General features: G+C 42.4%; 1 protein-coding gene across 1 annotated transcript in view; it reads left to right on the top strand.

The window, feature by feature from the left end:
- The window catches only part of PKHD1 (PKHD1 ciliary IPT domain containing fibrocystin/polyductin), a gene marked incomplete at both ends in the record, with an annotated part of 268,094 nt that overhangs the window by 102,509 nt on the left and 141,118 nt on the right, over positions 1–24,467 (top strand). The window contains 5 exons of the mRNA XM_082047184.1: positions 13,725–13,932; positions 16,692–16,849; positions 19,028–19,222; positions 20,277–20,402; positions 23,948–24,078. Of these exons, the coding sequence (XP_081903310.1) occupies positions 13,725–13,932; positions 16,692–16,849; positions 19,028–19,222; positions 20,277–20,402; positions 23,948–24,078 (818 nt within the window). The remainder of the gene's footprint in view (positions 1–13,724; positions 13,933–16,691; positions 16,850–19,027; positions 19,223–20,276; positions 20,403–23,947; positions 24,079–24,467) is intronic.

The raw sequence follows: 24,467 nt of genomic DNA, 5'->3' as shown, positions 1-24,467 counted from the left end.
AGCCCACTAGAAAACAAGACCAAAAGAAGTGTGTTCTTTTGCTGGATTCATATTGCTTACAAGAAACAGAAACATGCTGTTCTGTCTCCAATTTAACACCAGTGTGGTCTGTGGTATAGAACAAATTGTTGAGCGTGACAGCCTCTTTCATATATATGAAAGAGGCTGATACGCTCAACAATATATGTTTGTGAGATACATATGTATCTACATCTATATATGTTATTTCAGATAAAAATCATTAAATAAGCAGGCTTCCAAATTCTTAGCTGTCTTGGTGAAGACAGGACCGGGCGCATTTTAACGTCTTTTACTCTTTCAGACTGGGAAGTCTGAGGGATGCTCTGCAGCCACGGTTGAGTTCAGCTTGTTTAGTAAGCGCTGTCAGCTCCTCACTTTGATATGTTAATATGACTAAGGGTTTCCTACAATTCCCGTGTGAGTGTCAGTCCTTTGCTCCGCTGGTTGTAGCAGGATGGGAAATTTCACTGTTGCCTTTGGCTTTACCCAACTCCCCTGCCAATCAGAACTTGCCACCCATCAACTGCCCGTCAATCACACATCAGTTTGAAAGGGAGTTTCAGTCGACTGGGGCAACTCGACTTTTTGACAATGTAATTACGGCCCTTGCATCCACAGTAGGGGCCTGAGCAGGGCTGAGAGAATTTTATTGATTGTTCAGAAGGGAAATTTATCACTGTCTCCAGCTCCGTTCGCACTTTATTCCCTCAGAAACTCTCCTGACAAGCTTCAGGAGGGAAGTTTAGTGTGGTGGCCTTGGCTGTTCTTGCGCCTTTGTCCTTCCCAGAGAAGCTGGACCAGAGACATCAGCAGATGCTGAGCGGGGGACAGGGACCAGGTGCAGGTGCGACCCAAGTGGAGATGCTGAATCAGTAGTTGAGGACACCTACCCTATCTTTGTGACAGCCTGATTTGTGGTCCCAACACTCTTATTACCATGGATGGAAAAAAAATTTAAAGGCCTTTTCCATTCTGTTCCATTTTTCACAATCCTGTGTAGATGAGGTGTCCGTCGTGTCCCCTCAAAGGAGACTGTGCCTCTTTGTAAATAAAGTCACACAGAATCCCAGAATGTCAGGGGTTGGAAGGGACCTCGAAAGCTCATCCAGTGCAATCCCCCCGCCAGAGCAGGAACACCCAGATGAGGTTACACAGGAAGGTGTCCAGGCGGGTTTTGAATGTCTGCAGAGAAGGAGACTCCACAACCTCCCTGGGCAGCCTGGGCCAGGCTCTGCCACCCTCACTGGGAAGAAGTTGCTTCTCAAATTTAAGTGGAACCTCCTGTGTTCCAGTTTGTACCCATTACCCCTTGTTCTATCACTGGTTGTCACCGAGAAGAGCCTGAATCCATCCTCCTGACACTCACCCTTTCTGTATTGATAACCATGAATGAGGTCACCCCTCAGTCTCCTCCAAGCTCAAGAGCCCCAGCTCCCTCAGCCTTTCCTCACACGGGAGATGCTCCACTCCCTTCAGCATCTTTGTTGCCCTGCGCTGGACTCTCTCCAGCAGTTCCCTGTCCTTCTAGAACTGAGGGGCCCAGAACTGGACACAATATTCCAAGTGTGGTCTCCCCAGGGCAGAGTAGAGGGGCAGGAGAACCTCTCTGACCTACTGACCACACCTCTTCTAATCCACCCCAGGTACCATTGGCCTTTGTGGCCACAAGGGCCCAGTGCTGGCTCATGGTCATCCTGCTGTCCCCAGGACACCCAGGTCCCTTTCCCCTATGCTGCTCTGTAATAGTTCTTTCCCCAACTTATACTGGAACCTGGGGTTGTTCCTGCCCAGATTCAAGACTCTACACTTTCCCTTGTTATATATCATTAAATATTTCCCCACCCAACTCTCCAGCCTGTCCAAGTCTCCGGATGGCAGCACAGCCTTCTGGTGTGTCAGCCACTCCTTCCAGCTTGGTATCATCAGCAAACTTGCTGATAGTACACTCTATTCCCTCATCCAAATCATTGATGAACATATTGAATAATACAGGCCCCAGTACTGACCCTTGAGGCACTCCGCTAGATACAGCAATTTTGCTGTGTATTTAGCAGAAACTTCATGAGTAGTAACACTATGACGATACAGGGCACAAATGTATGAGCCTGTTCCTTGCATTTTCACTAGTAATATATACCTCTCCAACTAGATGGACGATGCTACACTTCAGATTTAATACCATGCTACATTCATTTTGTGAAATCTCTGCAGTAAAGAAAAAGCAGAGAGTTTTTGTTTAATATCATACCTATTTATAATAAGCTTAATCAAAATGGAAATGTCAGTGGTAATTTCAGTCCTCCAAAGTCATGGAGAGTCATGCTGCAAAGAGTGTCCCTTGCACTTGCAATGGATGCTGGCTGTGGAAAATAACATTATAGAGACAATTCTGCACTTCTGTCCCAGACTTCCCTGTAACCAAAACAATCTTATAAATTTTCAGGGTTAGAGGGAAAAAAAGTATTTTCAGTTAAACCGATTATTTATTTTAGTCACTTTTAACAGTGAAAAACAAAATGTTTGTGAGCTGTGCACTGTGCTCTACAGCGCCTGTGTATTCCTCAAGACATCAAACTTCTAATCAAATGCTTCTTGCTTTTCTTCCATTAAGCAGTGTTATGTATCTGTGCTGAGTTTGAGATTAAGAGATCATAGACAGCATGAGGGAATTTGTTCTGCTCTACTCACACATTAAAAATAAAATCTTCCCAGGGGAAAAAAAAGAAAAAGAAAAAAATCTGTAGCAAGGGGATTCAAGATAGGGTGCTGAGATCTGCTGGAGATAAGATGTGCTTTTTTACCTTACTGAAATGTTCATCCATTGCATATATGTTATTTTCCACTGATGGAAACCATTGATTTGCACACCCCTGTTACACCATGAGTTCAGATCCCTTTTTCCTTTTTGAAGTCATGTCCATAGGTTACTTTCCCTTAGATGCTATTTATTCTGTGTGATGTTTGCAGGAAGATTTTTGCCTTCTGTGACAACATTTTTCCTTTCAAGACCTTGCCTTTAACATGATGTATTAAAGCAGATGGCTCTTGAACAGAAGGTTAAGCTGTCTTGAATCCCCCTGCGTTCACGGGAGATAAGAAACTGCACTTAGGCACTTCCCATGCAGTCACTAATGTACAATGACTTGATCCTTCACTTTCTTATTTACAAATATAAGATGACCATCAGATTTTAAAGACCTAGCGAATGGGAGAAAAAAAAAAATAAAACAAAAATAGAGAGTTGAGTTCAGGGAAAGTTGCTGCATCTTTTATAGCTTGTCCTTCTTCCTGACAGAAATGCATTGATTATCTTTAGTATAAACTTTAATCAGTTGCTCTGTATTTTGGTGCTGATCTTGATGAGGAAGACGTGATGTAAAGGGGACTGAGAGATGGGTGCTAATACATATATAATAGAATAGAATATAGAGTATAGTTTATCTATATCTATACTCTATTAGCTATACTCTATCAGCTTGTGTTTCTTGACAGGGATGAGGTCTGTGGATTACCACAAATGTGGATGTTTGTTGCTGGATGAAATAAATAGTCACCTCTTTTAAACCTTTGAATATAAAATTGAAACGTCTTCCAATTCTTGCCCCAACTACACCTGGAGAATGGCTAGAGGAAGAGAACCAACTAACATTAAAATCAGGGTGAATTTCCACCCTAGATGGGAGAAAGCCTGCAAAGTTTGGTAAGCTGAAAAACTTGTACTGCCAGGTCTGGGTTTTGGCAGGGCTGCAGGCTGAGCCAGGCAGGGACACTCTATTTGGGCTCATTTTCAATTTTCCAATGGGTCTAATTGTCTTTCATCTCATGCTGGGGATGTAGCAAACTGATCTTAGCATTTAAATGGTCGTGCCACCCTGTGTACCTGCTCCCACGGGCAGACATTCCCCATCTCATTTAATGACAGCATGGGAGATTAACTGGAAATAATGCAAAATGTGAACAGTTGGCTTCTGCGTTTGAATCAGTATGTCCCTGATCTGTGTTTAAAGGGGTTTTCCTGCTTGGCAGCTTTGGTTGTGAGCTATTTTCAGGAGTGGAGCATGGTTTTGGTGTCAGGCTCACTGATTTACACAAAGACAGTGAAGGAGCTGGGAAAATCTTTCTGCTTCCTTTCTGGACTGATGTGACTTAACAGAATGACAGGGTAACCTCTGGTTAAAGCATTTGACACAGTCTCCCACAGCAACCTCATAGCTAAACTGAGGGAGTATGGTCTGGATGACTGGGTAGTGAGGTGGACTGTGAACTGGCTGAAGGGAAGAAGCCAGAGAGTCGTGGTCAATGGGGCAGAGTCCAGCTGGAGGCCTGGGTCTAGTGGAGTGTTCAAGGGTCAGTGCTGGGGCCGGTATTATTCAATATATGCATCAATGATTTGGATGAGGGAATAGAGTGACTGTCAGCAAGTTTGCTGATGACACTAAGCTGGGAGGAGTGGCTGACATGCCAGAGGCTGTGCTGCCATCCAGAGACCTGGATAGGCTGGAGAGTTGGGCAGGGAAAAATTTAATGAAATATAACAAGGGAAAGTGAAGAGTCTTGAATCTGGGCAGGAACAACCCCAGGTTCCAGTATAAGTTGGGGAATGACCTATTAGAGAGCAGTGTAGGGGAAAGGGACCTGGGGGTCCTGGTGGACAGCAGGATGAGCATGAGCCAGCACTGGGCCCTTGTGGCCAGGAAGGCCAATGGCATCCTGGGGTGGATTAAAAGGGGGGTGGCCAGTAGGTCAGAGAGGTTCTCCTGCCCCTCTACTCTGCCCTGGTGAGACCTCACTTGGAATATTGTGTCCAGTTCTGGGCCCCTCAGTTCCAGAAGGACAGGGAACTGCTGGAGAGAGTCCAGCGCAGGGCAACAAAGATGCTGAAGGGAGTGGAGCATCTCCTGTGTGAGGAAAGGCTGAGGAAGCTGGGGCTCTTGAGCTTGGAGGAGACTGAGGGGTGACCTCATTCATGGTTATCAATACAGAAAGGGTGAGTGTCACGAGGATGGAGCCAGGCTCTTCTCGGTGACAACCAGTGATAGAACAAGGGGTAATGGGTACAAACTGGAACACAGGAGGTTCCACTTAAATTTGAGAAGCAACTTCTTCCCAGTGAGGGTGCCAGAGCCTGGACCAGGCTGCCCAGGGAGGTTGTGGAGTCTCCTTCTCTGCAGACATTCAAAACCCGCCTGGACACCTTCCTGTGTAACCTCATCTGGATGTTCCTGCTCTGGTGAGGGGATTGGACTCATGATCTTTCGGGGTCCCTTCCAATCCTTGACATTCTGGAATTTTGTGAAATGTTTGGAAATGTTTTTCATTTTTGGGGCAGCACATAGGGATGGTACTTTTTCCGCAGTGTAATGGAACAGGAAAGATCAACAATGAGAGTTTCCTTAGACCTGTTTAGTCACACAGCCCTTCCCATCTTCAGTCAGATACCTGCTGCCCTCTTGAGGGTGCTGTTCAAAAATATGTAAGTGGAACTGCTTTAAGGTAAAAACTGTATTTTCATGAAAGTGAAATATTCAACGGGACTAGGTCACATTCAAGGATATTTCCTACTGGAGAAAATCAAAATGATTCAATTTGTCCTCTCATTCAGATAATGTCAGTTTGTTTTGTTTTGTTTTATCCTCCACTGGGAGAAGGAAAAGGTGTTTAATGCTATCATTTTGCTTTCATCTAGACTTTCATATTATTACTTTTAATATTACATCTGTTTCATATCAACATTTCAACACTAGTGAAAGGCCACATTTTTACAGAATAGAAATCAAAATGCCTGAACCCCCAAAGTGACATTAGTATTAATATAGAGGAAAAAAAATGTAGTTGTTCCAAAAAGTAATTTTTTGGGGAGGAATTTTTGTTCTATGGAAGATGATGAAGGCTTAGCCTCATTTGAATTTAGATGGTCAAGCTGCAGGCTCTGATTTCATCCTCCAGAACCTTGTTTTATGGGGAAGAATCATCCGTATTTTACAAGAGAAGGAAGGAGAAGACAGAGAGATGCTGAAGTTGTGTCTGCATTGGGCCTTGGATGAGTGGGGCACCAAGAACGTTAAAAACTAATGAGGCAAGAGGTGATGGTTTTAAGCTAAAAGAGGGGAGATCCAGGCTAGAAAAGAGAAAGAAATTTTTGACACTGAGGGTGTTGAGAGCCTGTCCCAGGTTGGCCAGAGAGGTGGTGGATGAACCATCCCTGGAGATATCCCAGGCCAGGCTGGACAGGGCTCTGAGCAACCTGAGCTGGTGAAGATGTCCCTGCTCATGGCAGGGGTGGCACTGGATGAGATTTGAAGGTCCCTTCCCACCCAGGCTGTTCTATGATCCCAAATTCCCTGCTCCAGTGATATGCAGCATCAGAGCCTCTCCACAAAGAACCTCTGCCCAGATCCAAGCAGACGTTAACGCCACAATGAAGATGACACATGGCGGCTTTGTGCAAAAGCGCCTACATGAAAGGACCAAGTAGCTCCACATTTCCCATCTCCATCTCCCCATTGCTCACATAAAGCTCGTGCCTGATGTCAGGTTTGGTCCCACACAATGGGTAAATCCCATCTAAAATACAACGCCCAGCACTGAGGCTGCTACATCTTGTCTCTACAGCAGTCAAGAAGCTGATGAGCTCCTGGGTGTCCCAAGGGTTAATGAACAGTTTTAAATTAGAAATGACCTCCCATTTTACCTTGGGGTAACACCAGTTTGTCCTGCAGGGCTGCATGGGGATGGAGAGACATCTCTCACTTTCAGAGCAAAGACATCCTTGACTTTCTATGATGTGTAACATGAAAAACAAACCAAACAAACCAACCCCAAACCTGACTCCTCTCATTGCAAAACAAGCTAGAAACATCGTGCAAATGCTTAGGGAATATACCTAGGACCGGAATTAACAGAGAATAAAAACAAGCTGAAAATATTGAAGTCCAGAGGGCTGAGGGCTCGTGGTTCAGATAGGTGTTTTTAAACACATGTGAAAATGGGGAGAAGCAGCTCTCATTTTTGTCTGTTCATTTTGTTAAGTGAACAGCAGCAGCAAAAATCTCTGTCCTATATCTACCTGTATCTATGTCTATGTCTGTATCATCTATCTATATCTATATCTATATCTATATCTATATCTATATCTATATCTATATCTATATCTATATCTATATCTATATCTATATCTATATCTATATCTATCTATAGATCTGTCTATAGTCTTTTCTGAAGCTCCCATTTCTAATGGCTGTGGCACTGGAAATTTTGGGAACGGCCAAGCTAAGTTTGAATAGGTAGTGTGATTTGGATATGAAAAAGAGAATAATAAGGGGTTATGAAACTGGAGAAGAAGCTGGATTCCTTTGGCAGTGTGACACCTGAAATGCTGCAGTAAATTGTGTTGTGTTTTATTATTGGAGACTATATAGTGATGTTTTGATTTTGTGTTTTGTTTTGTTTTTTACTGTTTTGTTTTGTTTTTTACTCTTTTGTTCTGTTGTGTTTTTTTGTTTGTTTGTTTTGTTTGTTTGTTGTTTTTTTTTTTTTTTTTAATCATAGCTAAAATCCATTGCATTACATTTTAACTCCGTCTCTTGCAAAAACTGTCTTCATTTTGGGGAGAATGTAAACTGCTTGCTTCTTTTCACTTTGTTCATGGGAACTGAAAGATCTTACTCTCATTTACACTAAAGATTTACAATGTAGCTGCAACAGATTGACAGATTATCTGCAGTATAACTCGTATAGTCACGGTAAGTAGATTGTGTTTCTGAGCCCTGCAGTTCTTGTAAATCCCTTTTGTGGTATAAAGGGATCTCATTACCTCAACTCTAAAGTGCTAATAAACTGTCAAAAGGTGTAAAATAGCTTTACAGTTTGTCGACACTACAAAGAAACTGCGTGCTCATAACCTGAGTTAATTAATTTGTGGTAAATAGGAGCGAAGATGAGATGCGGCAGGATCCTGGCCCTGTGTAGTCAGGGAAGAGTTCAGAGGATGATGTTCCGTGCTGGAAAGGGAAGATGGTTTCAAACCTTTAAACAACTTTTGGGAGAAAGATCAACAGTCCCATGGCAGGTTTAAGACTGGAATCAGTCCTAAAACTAATTTAAGGGGTCTAGTTTCTACCAACACCCCTGTGCTTAATTCACATGCTCCAGCTCTGCCTAACTCTGGATGTGCTTCACACTGGTTGCTGTCAGGCAGGCTTGACTAGGAGGTTCCTTGGGTATCTAAAGTTAGGTGGCAACACATGCTCCAAAAAGTCTTGTTTTCAGGTCAGGAGCATCTGTTTTCCATCTAAGTAATATGTCATCTAGTCACCTAAATTCTTAGATCTGAAGCATCCCAGAAATTTAAAGTGGAATTTATCTAAACCAAATAGAAATATGTGAAAGGCGAGAGCTTCCTTCAGAGCAAACTGATGTTTAGGGAAATCATAGGGCAGTGAGATCTGGGGTTTCAAATGCCTTCTGGTTGCCACTGGAGTAAGAACATGAACATCTTGTCTGTGGATGCAAATTATAAGAGGATAAATCAGACACAGAGAGTGACTGTGCTGAATGTACTCCAGGGAAAGACTCTTGTATCTTGAAACAGCATGTTCTTGAAACAAAGTAAGTTGAAAGATTATGGTCAGTAACTCTGAAAATACTGGGAAAAAAAAAAAAACAAACCAGCACCACAGGACAGACTTATGAAGGAAGCTGAGCTATAGAATGAAAAGACCTGAAGGCTTTCTCTAAAAGGGTTACCACTGGATTTACTCATTACAAATGCTCACGGAGGTGGTGATCACAAATGCATAGAAGAGCTGAGCACAAGTTTTGTTCAGATACAGACTGACTCCAAGACAGCCCTGTGGGCTGGAAAGAGAAAAGGAGGAGAAGCAGAGGTGGAAATTGAGAAAGTCGTGGGGAGACACCTGAAGGTGTCTACAACAAGATGACTGAATATCAGTCTTGGAACACAGTGCCCAAAGTACAGCTTGGCTAGAAGAAAGAAGCACCAGTGGCCTTGGCTGACTTTGAAGAGGAGAAGCCAGGAGGCCAAGGGAAAATTCTCCAGGAAGAAAACTGTAGACAAAAAGAAGGCAGATTGAGGGAGGAATTCCTGACATTCCTTGAGTTTTGATGTGATTCGGAGACATTTCTCTAAAGGTCAAATTCTCATTTCTGGGTGAACCAGGTCTAGGTGAAATCAGTTAGTGAAGTCATTTAGCATCCTACAGAGATTTATAAAATGCTTTGTGGTACAGGTTGTAAGAAATTAAATTTGTACTATTTTTCTTTTTCCATACTTGACATCAAAAAGAGAACAGCATTGTACTCATCAGAATTGCCTAGTTCTTGATAATTTTGCCCAGCCTATACAAGACTGTATCTCCACATCATGCTTCCAACAGGAAGCATAAATCAAGGTCCTGGTACGAAGGTATTCTTCATGCTATGATTTGTGATTAATTCACTTTGGAATTTGATTTCAAGTCCCTTGCATTTCTGTGTCACCATTTGTCATCGTGGTTCTGCTCTGCTCAGTAGAGGTCATTTAGTAAAATGTTCAATTCTCACTTTGCCTGCGATAACATTTTAAGTTTAAAGGTTCTGTCCAGTCCCTTTAACATGAAGGTGCTTCTGCTTTAGATCTCAAGATGTGTTGTTCTGTTTGTTTTTTTTCCAATCTGAGATTAGTTAATTATTAAAAATGAGTTCAATAATTGAGGCGTTAAACAGAGTCATCTATTTTTCAGTACTTTTGAGTGTTTCTGCTTGCAGTATTTTTTGGAGAAAAAATAATTTAAATGTACTGCAGCTGTTGGTCTTTTAAAACTTCTACTCTCAAGCAAGCCATTTATTTACCTGTTGCACGGTCCAGCCTCAGTCACTGAACCCTGCATGTTCCATCTGAAAAAGAGTTTGTTTTCAAGGGGAAACAAGGAAGAGGGTTCTGGGCCTCCAAAGGGTGGTCCTGCAGACAGAATGCAGAGACAGGGGTCTTTGTTCCAGGGAACTCTCTTTAGGTATTTATGATCTTGGTAGAGACCTTGTTGGTTCTTTGAAGGAGAGAAGCTGAAGAAGACCTCTGGGAAATGAAGGTTGTCTCCCATCCCTCCTGAGATCTTCATCAGCACATTTTATCTCCCCCATTTAAAAGGTGGGTGTAGGAGTTCCTCTGAAAAGTGGTGTCAACCCAGTCAACCTACTCCTGGTAGGTGAGCAGAGGTCTGGAAACTTCTTCAAGAAGCAGTAACAATTTTATTTGGCTCTCTGCCATCTATTTATTCATTTACCTGAGTGTTAATGCAAATCACCATTTCAAGCAACCTGTAGTCTCCAAGGTATCTATGTGGGTCTGGCAGGTAGGACACAGGACTTAAGTCATACCAATGTCTTTCTGGAACATCAATTAAACTCCAATTGTACATACCAAATGACCTGTTTAGGCACCCGAAATCAACCCACCGTCTCCAAACTAAATCAAGGCAATTGCAGACACCACAGGTGACAGTGACTAAAAGGCTTCGTGGGTGTAGTGCTCTTATTCAAGTTATCTTCATTTAAACTTGTTGGATACTGAAGTTGGAGAATATGGAGGTTGCATGTTTTCCTATAATTGAAAGTGTGTGAGATATAGGTAGCAATGTTATACTTATTTTTTAAAAAATGTGAATTTGTAAGGTTACCAGCTGTAAATTTGTTTTCAAAAGGGGAATGGGTGATTTTAAACAGCAATGGGTAATAACTACTTGAGAAACAGTGTAGAACATTTTAATGTGTGTGATGGGATCCCATCAACACCACAGGGCCAGGAATATATTATAGTTAAGGCAAGGAAGCCTCAGTTTTGGTGTCACCTTGAAGAATTGAACAGAAAAGTATTGCTGGCTAAACCGTGTGTGTCACTCGTGCTGCTCAGGAGAGAGGAGAATCTGACCTGTGGGTATTGTTTTGTGTGGGAATATAAATGGGAAGCAAGGAAGGAGGAATGTGACTGACAAAAATATACTAAAAGTGTTGGAAGTATCCTACCCCACCTAAATCATCAGGAAAAAGGTAACAGAAACTGGAATGGGAGACAGAGAGGGAGGCTGGCAGAACACAGTAAGAAGTTAAAAAAAGAGAAAAAAAAAGAAGGTTGGATACATTGAATGCTCTTATTTTTGAAATAAAATATCTTGACACGATTTTCCTTAAAAACTTTTGCTTCAGAGCTTGAAAGTGGAAAAATCCTGAAACAAATATTTTCCATTAGAGGATATTTTGACTGCAGAATGGTGGTTTGCACCTCTTAACGAGAGGTGTTGTTGCCCAGCAGTGCTGCTGTAGTATGCGTGTGACAGATGCACACTGTGGGAGACTGCTGTGTGTCTGGCCACAGATGCACACAAACACACATGTGAACACACAAATCAGTGCTATAAACATGTCCAGAGCTGGAGAAAAACTCTGTGCTGCTCAACATGCTGTCGGTCGTTCGCTTTTATGTGAGTCCTAAAAATTCACGAGGTTCAGTCAGTGAAAGGAGGTAAATGAATAAACATGATGAAGCTGCTGCTAGTAAAAGCATGCACATAGACTGATATCAAAAGATTATTTTTTTTTCAACTATCTAAAGCTGTGTTGAGGATGAGGTCTCACAGGGAAAATCTTTGATGTCTGTGCTCATGAATGGTTTGAGGTGAGTTTTGGCTATGTCTGCATTAGAAAACAGAAGCAGATTGGTAGAGTGAATGAGGTAGGTGTTGAGGATGCAGAGTCCACTCTGTAGATGTTTTCGGAGTAACTATAGAGTTATTCTACTCGGGTTCCATTGGCATCAAAAGTGTATAATATGTCCTACTGGATTACAACTTCTGTATTAGTTTCATCTGAAAGAAATCCATTTGATGCCTTCTAAAATAATTCCATGGTATGAAATGAAGAATATTAAATGAAGGAAGTCTGGGAGATTTGTTTAACTGTCAGTTGAGAAATTTCAAGTCTGATTTAAGAAAAAAGTAAAAGATAATAAGCCAGAAGGATCTCAGCTGGGTTTAGATGACTGTCATTGACACAGAGTAGGTGCTCAAATATGCTTCTGAGTGCTGGAGTATGAAGACTGGAGTCTTCCTTCTCTCATTCTGGTGTGGATTTATTGACCCGGAGGTACCACTCCTTATTTCCATCTTCATTAAGGAAAGAATTAGGACACCAGAGTACAAGCAATGAGAAATTAAAACAGGACATGGAGAGAGACAAGCGTGCTTAAAATGATTTTAAAATGTTTTGTTGGATGCAGCCTCTACCATCAGTGATTTCTGGTGTTATTACTTTTCTATAGAACAACTGGGGAGGACAGTAACTTGCTGTGGGCTAAAGGTAAATGATGATCTATTGCAGAGGAGGGAAGGAAAAATATACTAAAGGTGAGTGCATGAGGAACATACTCTCCCCTGATGGTGTTCAGTGTGTTGGATCTCACTGGACCAACCTGTTTCAAAGCCTGGAAGGGAAAAAGAAATGTGAAGAGTTGAAGCAAACTGCATGAAATGAAGAAGACAATGTATAATGGCAAGGTGTTTCATTGCTGGGGCTTGTTGCACACAGACTTAGTATGTCCACTGAAGAGGAGGTAATTTGGGAAACTGCAGTTGCAATGTTGCTGTTACCTTCTAGTGGTGGCCTCAGGTTGCTGATGCAAGGGGCTCTTCTTCATCTTGCCATTGTGCTGAGCTGTGTATTCACACTTCTTGACAAATCTCTAACCCATCCTCATGCTCAGGGATGTTCTCTGACCTTCACATCAACTGAGCCTTAACACTGAAAATACATTTTCAGGTCTGGCCAGACTAAGGCCTCACCAATAATATGTTTCAGCAGTGTTAGCTAAGATTCAAGTTTTCTGGAAAAAAAATCATGGAAGTTATTACACTTCAAATAGTATGTGATGTTATTTCTGTTTTTGGATGAAAAAGACTGAAGCAAATTCTTTTAATATAAAATGTTTGAGTCATTTAACCCAAGATTTTGAAAAATGACCCCTTGTTTCGGATCCTCAATTGGATACAGTTTCAAGATGACATCCTGTTGCTGGCTTAGCAACCTGTAGTCACTCCTAAAAGTTTTTGAGACTGGTGATATTTGTCTTTCCATATATCACTGAAATCTTACTAATAGAAACGTGTTTGTGTGAATGCAAGTTACTCGTGGGCTTAGATTCACTGCATGTTGTTCTGTACACATGACTGGGCCATCTGATAATTCAAAGTGCTTTTGGAACTAAGGAAGGATGATGGTCCCTGCAGAAACTGCTTTTCTCCCTTGGTTATAAAAGGTGCTTTAGAAGAGGGTGTTTCTCACATATAGAAGCCATTTTGGGGGAATCAAACAATCTCAGGTCCCACTGCCTGTACAGCAAACTTCTTTCTGGCATGTTTTTCAGCTTTTTTGGGACCAATAGAGACAAAAGACATGAAATGAATGTGTTGTTTGGGAAGTGCAGAATTTCTGATCCAAACAAATATGCACAAATCCTCCTCTGTAGCATTGATCTTGTCTCTCTTATGCAACGTCAAAAAGAGATGAATGACTGCGGAATGATTCAAGTGAGGCAGTGTTTTCTAAGCATGTTACTACTGTTGTTTTTTTTTTTGTGTCAACTGACTTGTTGTTTGTGTGGGGATTTTTTTTTCCTTTATTATTATTATTTTTTTTTTTTTTTTTTTTTTTTTCAGGCTGGGTGCCCAAAGTAGCTTTCACACACTTAAAATCATCTGCTCACGCTAATGACACACAATTGGTGCTCCAGGAACCTGTTGACTGGCAACCGGGGGATGAAATCGTGGTGGGAAGGACAGATCTTGGAGACGCCCAACAGCAAGAAGAAACGGCTGTTATTGAGTCTGTGAATGACACAGAGCTGTACCTGAGATCACCACTCAGGTAGCCTTTCAAGGGCCAAGGGGATTTCACTAGCAGAGAGCTAAATGAGGGAAAATTTGGTCAAAGTGAGGACATAATAACTATGTAAATCCCTTTTACAAAAGTGGTCAGAGATATTTCAGTTCCTCGCTCTCCCTAAAGCTAGTGGATGTTCAACTTGGAATGTTTCTGTGTTTAAATTCTGTATCATAACCATGAACTCAGAAAACCTTTGAAGCAGAAAACACTTATGGCCAGTACAGTCCAGTGGCCTGAACACACAGCTGACAAGGAAATTTCCTGCATATTTAATTTATTGAGAAAGTGCATTTTTTTGCAAAAAGTCTCTGACTTCTGTATAAATAAAATAAAACCCAGAAGAACACAAAAAACAAAGAAAGCAAGCAAACAAAACCAAAAATGAAAATGAAAACAACAAAAAAACCCCAACCTCCCTTCTTGACTGATTTACTTAAGCTGATTAACAACACACTTAAAGCCAATTACTTCATTTTGGAAATACTGCTTACGTGTTTCCAGTGAGCAGTTGTTTCACTGCCTTATGTTGTCTTGGTCTTTTGTGCGTGGAGATCTTGGACAAACTCTACTTCTTATCATCACAGTATCACAGTATCACAGTATGTTTGGGATTGGAAGGGACCTCAAAAGATCATCTAGTCCAATCCCCCTGTTGGAGCAGGAACGCCTAGGTGAGGTCGCACAGGAACATGTCCAGGTGGGTTTTGAATGTCTCCAGAGAAGGAGACTCCACAACCTCCCTGGGCAGCCTGTTCCAGTGCTCTGTCACCCTTACTGAGAAGAAGTTTCTTCTCAAATTTAAGTGGAACCTCTTGTGTTCCAGCTTGATCCCATTACCCCTTGTCCTATCATTGTTTGCCACCGAGAAGAGCCTGGCTCCATCCTCATGGCACTCACCCTTTATCATCACCTGGAGCCCCAGTATTAAAATGCATTATCTATTTGGGAGGCAACCCAAATCCAATGCCCAGGAAAATTAATGGTATTATCACACAGTATCACAGTATCACAGTATGTTTGGGATTGGAAGGGACCTCAAAAGATCATCTAGTCCAATCCCCCTGCTGGAGCAGGAACACCTAGGTGAGGTCGCACAGGAACATGTCCAGGCGGGTTTTGAACGTCTCCAGAGAAGGAGACTCCACAACCTCCCTGGGCAGCCTGTTCCAGTGCTCTGTCACCCTCACTGAGAAGAAGTTTCTTCTCAAATTTAAGTGGAACCTCTTGTGTTCCAGCTTGATCCCATTACCCCTTGTCTTATCATTGTTTGCCACTGAGAAGAGTCTGGCTCCATCCTCATGGCACTCACCCTTTATATATTTATAAACATTAATAAGGTCCCCCCTTAGTCTCCTCTTCTCCAAACTAAAGAGACCCAGCTCCCTCAGCCTTTCTTCATAAGGGAGGTGCTCCACTCCCTTAATCATCTTCGTTGCCCTACGCTGGACCCTCTCCAGCAGTTCCCTGTCCTTCTTGAACTGAGGGGCCCAGAACTGGACACAATATTCCAGATGTGGTCTCACCAGGGCAGAGTAGAGGGGAAGGAGGACCTCTCTCGATCTACTAACCACCCCCCTTCTAATACACCCCAGGATGCCATTGGCCTTCCTGGCCACAAGGGCACAGTGCTGGCTCATGGTCATCCTGTTGTCCACCAGGACCCCCAGGTCCCTTTCCCCTACACTGCTCTCTAATATGTAATCTCCCAACCTATACTGGAACCTGGGGTCGTTCCTGCCCAGATGCAGGACTCTACACTTGTCCTTGTTAAATTTCATCAGGTTATTCCCTGCCCAGCTCTCCAGCCTGTCCAGGTCCCGCTGGATGGCAGCACAGCCCTCCGGCGTGTCAGCCACTCCTCCTAGCTTGGTGTCATCAGCAAACTTGCTGATAGTACACTCAATTCCCTCGTCCAAGTCGTTAATGAATATATTGAATAATATTGGCCCCAGCACTGACCCTTGGGGCACTCCACTAGATACTGGCCTCCAACTAGACTCCGCACCATTGACTACCACTCTCTGGCTTCTCTCCCTAAGCCAGTTTGCAACCCACCTCACTACTCTATTGTCTAGACCACACCTCCTCAACTTAGCTGTGAGGATGCTGTGGGAGACTGTGTCAAAGGCTTTACTGGAGTCAAGGTAGACAACATCCACCGCTCTGCCACCATCCATCCACCTTGTTACATTCTCATAAAAGGCTATGAGGTTGGTCAAGCATGACCTACCCTTGGTAAAGCCATGCTGACTGCCCCTAATAACCCTCTTATCCTTGATATGCCTTGAGATGGCACCAAGGACAAGCTGTTCCATTACTTTCCCAGGGACAGAGGTGAGGCTGACCGGTCTATAATTACCCGGGTCCTCCTTCTTGCCCTTTTTGAAGACTGGAGAAATATTTGGGGCTTGAGGAAGAAAGTACTCACGTTTTTCAGACGAACATGCTTTGGGAAGAAAATTCAAAGGCTGAAATATTTTGATGTAAACATACATAATCTAAAGAAAATTTGAGAGCTTGAGAGACAAAAAGATGAAAACAAACATCAGCTAAGGGAAAATACATTTAGCCCATATGTGTAGACACATTGGATGTGTCACTGTCCATAGTGAAAGAGGGGTGAAACCATCTCTGAATTTGAGCAGTTGGAGCCATAAGCTTAATGTGAATATCATTCTTGCTATCTGGCAGGTGCAGATCCTTTTGTGCCTTTTTTGTGTCTTTTTTGTGTCTTTCCTTAGGTGCTCCCACAGTGCTGGAGAAGGATGGGCGAATGGCCAAGGTCTTCCCTTGGGTGCTGTGGTGGCACTGATTAGCAGAAGGGTCGTTGTTCAAGGAAATGTCACGATGGAGAGGATGTCACACCTCAGACAGTGTGTAAAATCAGGTGCTACAAGAGGTGAGGAGGTTTTTTCCTCATAGAAATGTACTGAGGAGGAAAATTAGTCTATTAAAATCACATCATGGTATCACTGTGTATTAGAACTAATTCTTAATAGGATAACTTTGAGACATACCAGTGCCAGGAAAGTGAGTTTATCTTTCCAAATATTGTTTGACATTGAAGTGTGAAGTCTCGGGAGCTGAACTGCATTTCATTGTAATATCTCAGATGTATTATTTTCGCACTGTTGTTTCAAGCCATCTTGGGAAAGGCCCTTTAGTTTTGCCTGAGCCTAAGGGTGTAGAGAAGAAAGTATCTTCTGAAAACATGTTTCAGTGTACATAATATATTAAATTTTTAATTGTGTTTACTGTTTAGTCACTTGAAGAAGAAGGAAAAACAAAACAGCCCAATGATGTTTGTATGCTTCAGTGTAAAATATTGAGACATTGTTTAGTGCTTAGGGATACGAACAAAAAATAACGGGTGATGTTTTCTTGTAGCGTACAGTAACACTGGTAAAACAATGTCAGTTGTCTCAGTTCTCCTTTAGTTTTACCTGTATGAAACTCTGTGAAGTTTGACAGGTGGCTGCCTGATCTAAACCTGCTGATGAGGAAGGAGAATCAGACACGGTGATTACAATTTAGGACAGTTAGGTTATCTGGCAACCCAGATGTAAGGTTTCCTTTAAAAATAAAATGCCTTGGGCTTTCAGACTGTGACACAAGACTTCATTTGATATCCAGCAGCCAACTGCTTATATTACTCATGGATTTATGGTCCATTTTCTGTGGAACTCATAAATATAGACTCTGAAATGTGCTAACCGTTTGAGGTTTTTATTTGAGTTAAAGGATAGGAGGATTTCTCAGAGGAATCACCAGAAGATGAGTAAGCAGTGGTTTTTGTGGTTAATTTACATTCTTTAAAAGAAAAATGAGCAATACTGAGCACAAGCAGGCGGTGCTGGAATTTGAGATTCCATCTTTACCTCGTCTGAAAAGCACAAGTTCCACTTTTATAGCCTGAATCCCCTCCACTAAAGCATCCTAAATACAGACCCGTGGAAGAATGACTTTCAAGAATGTTGATACATTTCCCAGCCCTACAATTTACTTTCCTTGTCTTCAGAATGTGGGTAGTAACAGTTCCACATCCATCTGCCCGGAGAGTCAGGAGAGCAAGAGTTTTAAAGAAATTTCAAAATGTTCTCATTTCAGTTTAACTCAGTACATCCGTGCCCAATCTCCTTTTCAAGAACCTCACCCAAGGTAAATCAATGTCAAATCCATCTTCCACATGCATAGGGCTATTTAAAATTGAACACAAGGAACTTTCCAAGGCATAAATCTACCACAGCTTCCTGCTGGTTTTAATATGTATTCCTCTAAAAATGTCCAGACTCTTAGGGAAGGAACCATGAGAGTATTTAGAGGGAGCATACATCATTAGAAGGGGGGGTGATCAGTAGGTCAGAGAGGTTCTCCTGCCCCTCTACTCTGTCCTGGTGAGACCACGTGTGGAATATTGTGTCCAGTTCTGGGCCCCTCAGTTCCAGCAGGACAGGGAACTGCTGGAGAGAGTCCAGCGCAGGGCAACAAAGATGCTGAAGGGAGTGGAGCATCTCCCGTGTGAGGAAAGACTGAGGGAGCTGGGGCTCTTGAGCTTGGAGAAGAGGAGACTGAGGGATGACCTCATTCATGGTTATCAATATGGAAAGGGTGAGTGTCAGGAGGATGGAGCCAGGCTCTTCTTGGTGACAACCAATGATAGGACAAGGGGTAATGGGTACAAACTGGAACACAAGAGGTTCCATTTAAATACAAGAAGAAACCTCTTCCCAGTGAGGGTGCCAGAGCTGCCCAGGGGGGCTGTGGAGTCTCCTTCTCTGCAGACATTCAAACCCACCTGGACACCTTCCTATGTAACCTCACCTGGGTGTTCCTGCTCCGGTGGGGGGATTTGACTGGATGAGCTTCTGAGGTCCCTTCCAACCCCTGACATTCTGTGATTCTGTGATCAAATAAGCTTGCCTGTGGCTATTTGTCTTTGGGCCCACATTTAAGATCACTTCTGGAGACAGAGTCTCACTGAGTCAATGTGGTGGGTCTCGTGATGTTGCTTGGGGCACTCTGCACACCCCATGGTGGCCATGGCCATACTGACAGCTCTCACTGGCTTGTATTCTAGGTGTCTCCAGGTGTCTGTACGAGCGAAGTGAGAGACAGCTGGGGTCTCGGGACCTGGGGGCTGTGGTGGTTGTAGAGGCCTTCCAGGGAGAGGCGAGTCGGCTCTGGATGGAAGGCGTCCAGTTCCGCCATGTGGGCCAAGCGTTTCAGCAACACCGCAGTGCCCTGACAGTTACTGGCAACACATGGATGGCAGGTGAGGTGGCCACACTGGAGGTGGTCCTGAATGATCTCAAATGTCCACCTTCTCTTGCCCAAAGCTGGGGCAGATGTCCTCAAAACCTTCACAGCCCTCAGGTCAGTTGAGAAATAGGACTGGTAAATGCAAGAAATCCTTACCTGTAGTCTGAGCCCAAGTGAAATTTGATGGAGGGCTTTAGGCTCCTTTGCATCTCCAGACAGCTTCTTCCTAAAGTAACATTTCATTTTTATGCCACAACTCTGAGTTGGTGTGCAACTTCTGCCTCTGGAAATGAAAGCACTAATATACTGTGAGGGAGCCCAGGGGTGGCTCAGAGCTGTGCAGTAGCATAGGTCAAAATTTAATTCTGTCAGCTGAAAGTTAAAGAGCATATTAAGTTTTCTTGACTTTGTCACTGATAAGTGCAAAATTCATTTCTGTGAAACTGGAAATGAGGGCTTTGAAGACTGGTAGTGACAGTACCAAGTTAGGTGGGCTCGAATTATGTTTTAAGAATACTAGATGGGACTTTCCCTTCCATCTAGTCCATACTTAAACCTTTCCTATGCCATCTTTATCACTGAATGGGGATCTAGGCTTCCTGCTGGCAAAAGACAGCATTGACCATGATCCTGGAGCACAGTGGGCAGGTCACCATGCCTGGCTAGGCAAGGTGTAAAAGATACCTGTCATGTCCTCATGCCCCTTCTGAAACGTTCCTCCTCTCCCTCAATCCCACTTCAGTCATCTAACTGCTTGAGCTCATAACATTCTCCACTCTTGGGATCTTGTCCTATCCTTTCACTGGATCTGCTCCTCCTTCCCCACAATGTTGGACCACATTCATTAACCAGTTTCGGCGCTTCTTTTCTCCTATGTCCATCTCAGCCATGCCATCCAGTTGGCAAAGATGTGCCAGGTGAATGAGGGTGGGAGCTGCAACTGGGCAGTCTCATGGGAGCCAAAACGATTAATCTCGCAGCATCAAAGCATGAGGAGCTAATATAAAACTCTCCCAACCTTTAAGCTGTGATGTGTTTTTTTTCTCATAGCATTCTTTTCTTTCCAGACTCTTACATACGTGGCTGTTGTGTTTTGGACTCATTTGGCCAAGGACTCCGTCTGACTGGGATCTCAAACCTTAGTGTGGAGAACAATGTTTTCTGTAACATTTCAGGGCATGGGCTTTTACTGGGTGAGTAAAGCAAGAAAAACAAACAACAACAAAACTATCCTATGAGTAACAGCAACGTGCCAATTACCATTTGCAGGAAAATGCATTTGTAGGAAAGAGTAGCAGATCCTTAACCGCACCTTGAAAACTTTAATCACATCTTCCCCATTTTATGGTATCAGTGAATCTGGAATGAAGCTTCCATGATTCCACATACAACTGCTAGCAGATATTTCTGTTTGACCATATGTCAAAGGTTAAGATTGCAGGGTGACAACAAAAACCCTGGCAGATGTATTGTTAACCTCCTCCCCCATGCCTCCCTTCCCCCTTTTTCCCCTCCCTCTCCGCCCTTCCCACTAAGGACAGGCGATCGGGAGGAAAAGAAGGACAGAGAGAAGAGAGTTGGAAAAATTAACAATGTTTTACTAATGCTACTAATAAGAATAGAGAAAATATACAAAATATACAAAACCGATCTTGAAAGTCTCAGCAACAGCAGAGCTGGCACCCGAAGTCCTGGATTGGACTCCGCAGCCAACCGGAGCTGGATTCAGTCTCTCACTAGGCCTCAGTTCGCAGGGACGACTAGCAAGGTCCTCTCCTAATGTCAGCCATGAGGAAAAAGGGAAAAGGGAAAGGGATGAGATCCTCATGATCTCCCACTTTTATATGAAGTATTCACGTGACTAGAATGTTACACACAGTTGGTCAGTTTCTTGGTCACCGGTTGCTCATTGCCACGCTTGTGAGATGTCCATCCATGCTTATCAATAAGTTTGCATTCCATTGCTAGGTTTACCAAAACATGTGTCTGGTTCTCCAGGAAAATGCAGTTAATATGAAGGCTTTAGCTGACAGGCAAATTCACTAAAAGAGAAACTTGTTTTTAACAAAACCAGGACACCGTATAGTCTCTTTCATCAGGCCAGTCTTCACTTGGTCTGGATCTCTTCTTCTCAGTGTACAAGTGGAAGGAGATAAAATAATCTCCTCTAAAAAATGAGGATTGATTTATCTGTCTTTGGAAGAGTACCATCATGCAATATTTAAGTTCCCAGCTCAGTGAGGCATTTAAGAGCATACTTACCTTTAACTTCAGTCATTTGACATCGAAGATAATGGAGTGAAAGCATATGTTAAAAGTTAAGCAGAGGATTTAGCACTTAAATAAATTGGAGCTTGGAGCAAGAAAAATGTTAAACAACAAAATATTTCTCCTAACTAACCATCAGGAGACTGACTTGAAGCATCTTCTGCTGGGATCTCATGTTGCCTGAATACCTAAAGATATAGCTTGATTTTCATTTTCCCTCAGAAATGGGATAAAAATTACCAATTTTAAGATAAACGGAGAGTGGAAAAAAGCCTTCAGTCCTGATCCTGCAGTTCAACACATACAGTGAGTCCCTATGTTGGGTCCTGTATGTAAACATAATGAGAAATGATAGATTACGATTTAAACAGAGGAGACATATAAAAGGAAAGTGATTGTACACATCTGTCAAAGAGAGCTGGCCTGGAGAGATTCAGGGAAACTGTGGCTGTGGGGAAGCAGACAAGATCTCCATCCTGCAGGCACACCTAGGCTCAGTCTTACTAGGACATATGTCTACGTTAAAGATCTCTGAGCTGAGCTGAACATTTCCACTGAAGTTTCAGCCTGAATACACTTTATCCCCAAGATGTCTTTAATGGCTTCACTGTCAGCAGCTCTGGAGGGTCTGATGGATGAATTTATGTATGATTTTGTTGCCTGTGAAGGAATATTTATTATAGCTGGCTATTTGCAGCGCCAGAATTGGACTCCTTCCATGGTTTCTCATTTTCAGGGGGGTTGCAAGGCAGTCATAAAAAGTCGCTCTGGGCTTAAAATTAATTGACACACCAGGTCTCAGCTTGGAAGCCAAGACCTTTTATGCCACCTCAAAAACCTATATGGCTGTCAAAAGGGTTGCTTTAAGATCCTGTTCATGCTCTAGTAGTGGTATTGTTTGTAATATATACACCTTGGAAAGGAAATATTTACTAAATGGATCTTGTTCTGAAAGTGAAGAAAAGTTCAAAAAACTGAGAGGGAGGCCAAAAATAATTTCAGCCATTCCCAAAATGAAAGGACAAATGTTTCCCTGTGAAGTGGCTTACATTTGGGGTAGTAATGATAGGGGAAGGATCTGTATTTGTAATAGAACTTGAACAGGTATAGTTGAAGATAATAATTTATGTTTGATAAACAAAAGTAAACAGATTTAATTTCCTCCTGACGCAGGTCAATCAGAGATGACTCACTTTGTATTCTGCTTCCAAAACACAAGAGCAGGGGGACATACACTGATGTGGCCTACTTGGACTTGTCCTGTATAGGACTATGGGACTGTCCACTTTTTGCCATTGGGTGGCACATTTCTTTATGGTGTAGCTTAAATACATATATATATATATATAGGCATATATATATATTCCCCCCCCACACTTCCTACTTTAATACTGTTACTAGATCTGGGGTGCCCCATGACTCTGAGTTGTGTGATCAATTGCTTGATTGGTTTTCCTTTTTCTTCTCATACTTCATTGTTTAGTGGGGGCAAAACGCCCACTCTTGTGCAGAGTTGCAGCGGATTTTTAAGTCTATTTAGAAATTTTCTAACGTGTGAGTAGGGCAGCGGATGGAAACAAAGCAGATTATAGGTACAACTTTGAATTCTAGTACTGCCAGAAGCATACCTGTGTGTGCATAGGTGAGCTGCTTCCCCACTCTCAATCTTTTTCCAGCTGTAAATGTGCTTTATAATATTCCCTTTATTAATTTCCTCCATAAACCTGGGGTACAGTATGGCTGGTATCATAATCATATATAACATCTGGTACAGGGTATTGTGAGTATTGAATTGCACAATCATGGTCTCTGTTGCCTGTTGATATAACATGTACTGTAGTATTCCTTTCCCTGATTGTGTTTATCCAAGTACAATGTAAGATATTTGTGGCAGGAACCACCGGTTTTTGTTTGTTTGTTTGTTTGTTATTTTGTTGGTTTTGTTTGTTTGTTTGTTTGTTTGTTAATCATATTTACAATGTTGATCAGACCCTGCTTCTGTCCTCCTGATATTCCCTTCCCTTTCCATGTTCTGCACTCCTGTGTCAAGCAGTTATGGCATGTTTGACCATCTCACAGCCATCTTCTGCCACGTGTTAAACACAGGTTTCTAAGTGCTTTTCAAACTGTGACTTATCCAGCAACGATTAGCAGGGAAACCTAATTCCCAGGTGGGCCATGTCAGCAAAGCAGACAGGGCAAAACCTGGCAAGTTCTGTGACTTCTATAATAGAGAGTTTCCAGCTATATTTACTTCCCTTCCCCTTCCCCTTCCCCTTCCCCTTCCCCTTCCCCTTCCCCTTCCCCTTCCCCTTCCCCTTCCCCTTCCCCTTCTTCTTTCTCCTGCTCCTTCTTCTCCTTTTTTCTTTCCCCTTTCATTTTATCCTTTCAGTTTTTTGGGTTTTTTCCTTCTTTTTTCCTTTTTTTTTAAAAAAAAATTATTTTATTTTTTTATTTTTTTTTGTATAAGGAGAAGGACTGGAAGAGAACAGAGTCATTAACAACATAGTGATTGGCCTTTCTGGGACAGACAGTTTCTCCAACATCGAGACGCTGTCACCAGCAGGGATCTACATCAGGGCTCCTGCCAACCACATCAAGGTAAGAAGTTCTGGTATAAAATGTAACTTTTCTAATCAAAGATATCAGAAAGATACAAAGCTTCATTTATCTTCAAGATCACATGCACAACAGTTGCTTCTTGGATGAGCTATCAGAAACTGCTTGTGATAAGATATTAAAACAAGTGCATATTACAAAATAAATTATATTCATGACAAATATTATTATTATTTAAAATTTCATTGCACCTGAGTGGAACAAAAATTGTTTTATTTTCTAATACTCATGGATTCATAAAAACTGGAAAAAAGTTTAGGCTCAGCTTCTCTAGAGTTTTCTCTTCTGTCATTATAACCCCCCCCGCCCCGCCTCAATTTTAATGGGCTGATGACAAACACACTAAAATTCAGCCATATCAAATGCACTCC

Source organism: Streptopelia decaocto (genome assembly GCF_964273445.1).
Source record: "Streptopelia decaocto genome assembly, chromosome: 3".
In the NCBI taxonomy this organism is placed as follows: domain Eukaryota; kingdom Metazoa; phylum Chordata; class Aves; order Columbiformes; family Columbidae; genus Streptopelia; species Streptopelia decaocto.
The sequence above is the reverse complement of the archived record's forward strand: the minus strand, read 5'-3'. Positions and strand labels throughout refer to the sequence as shown.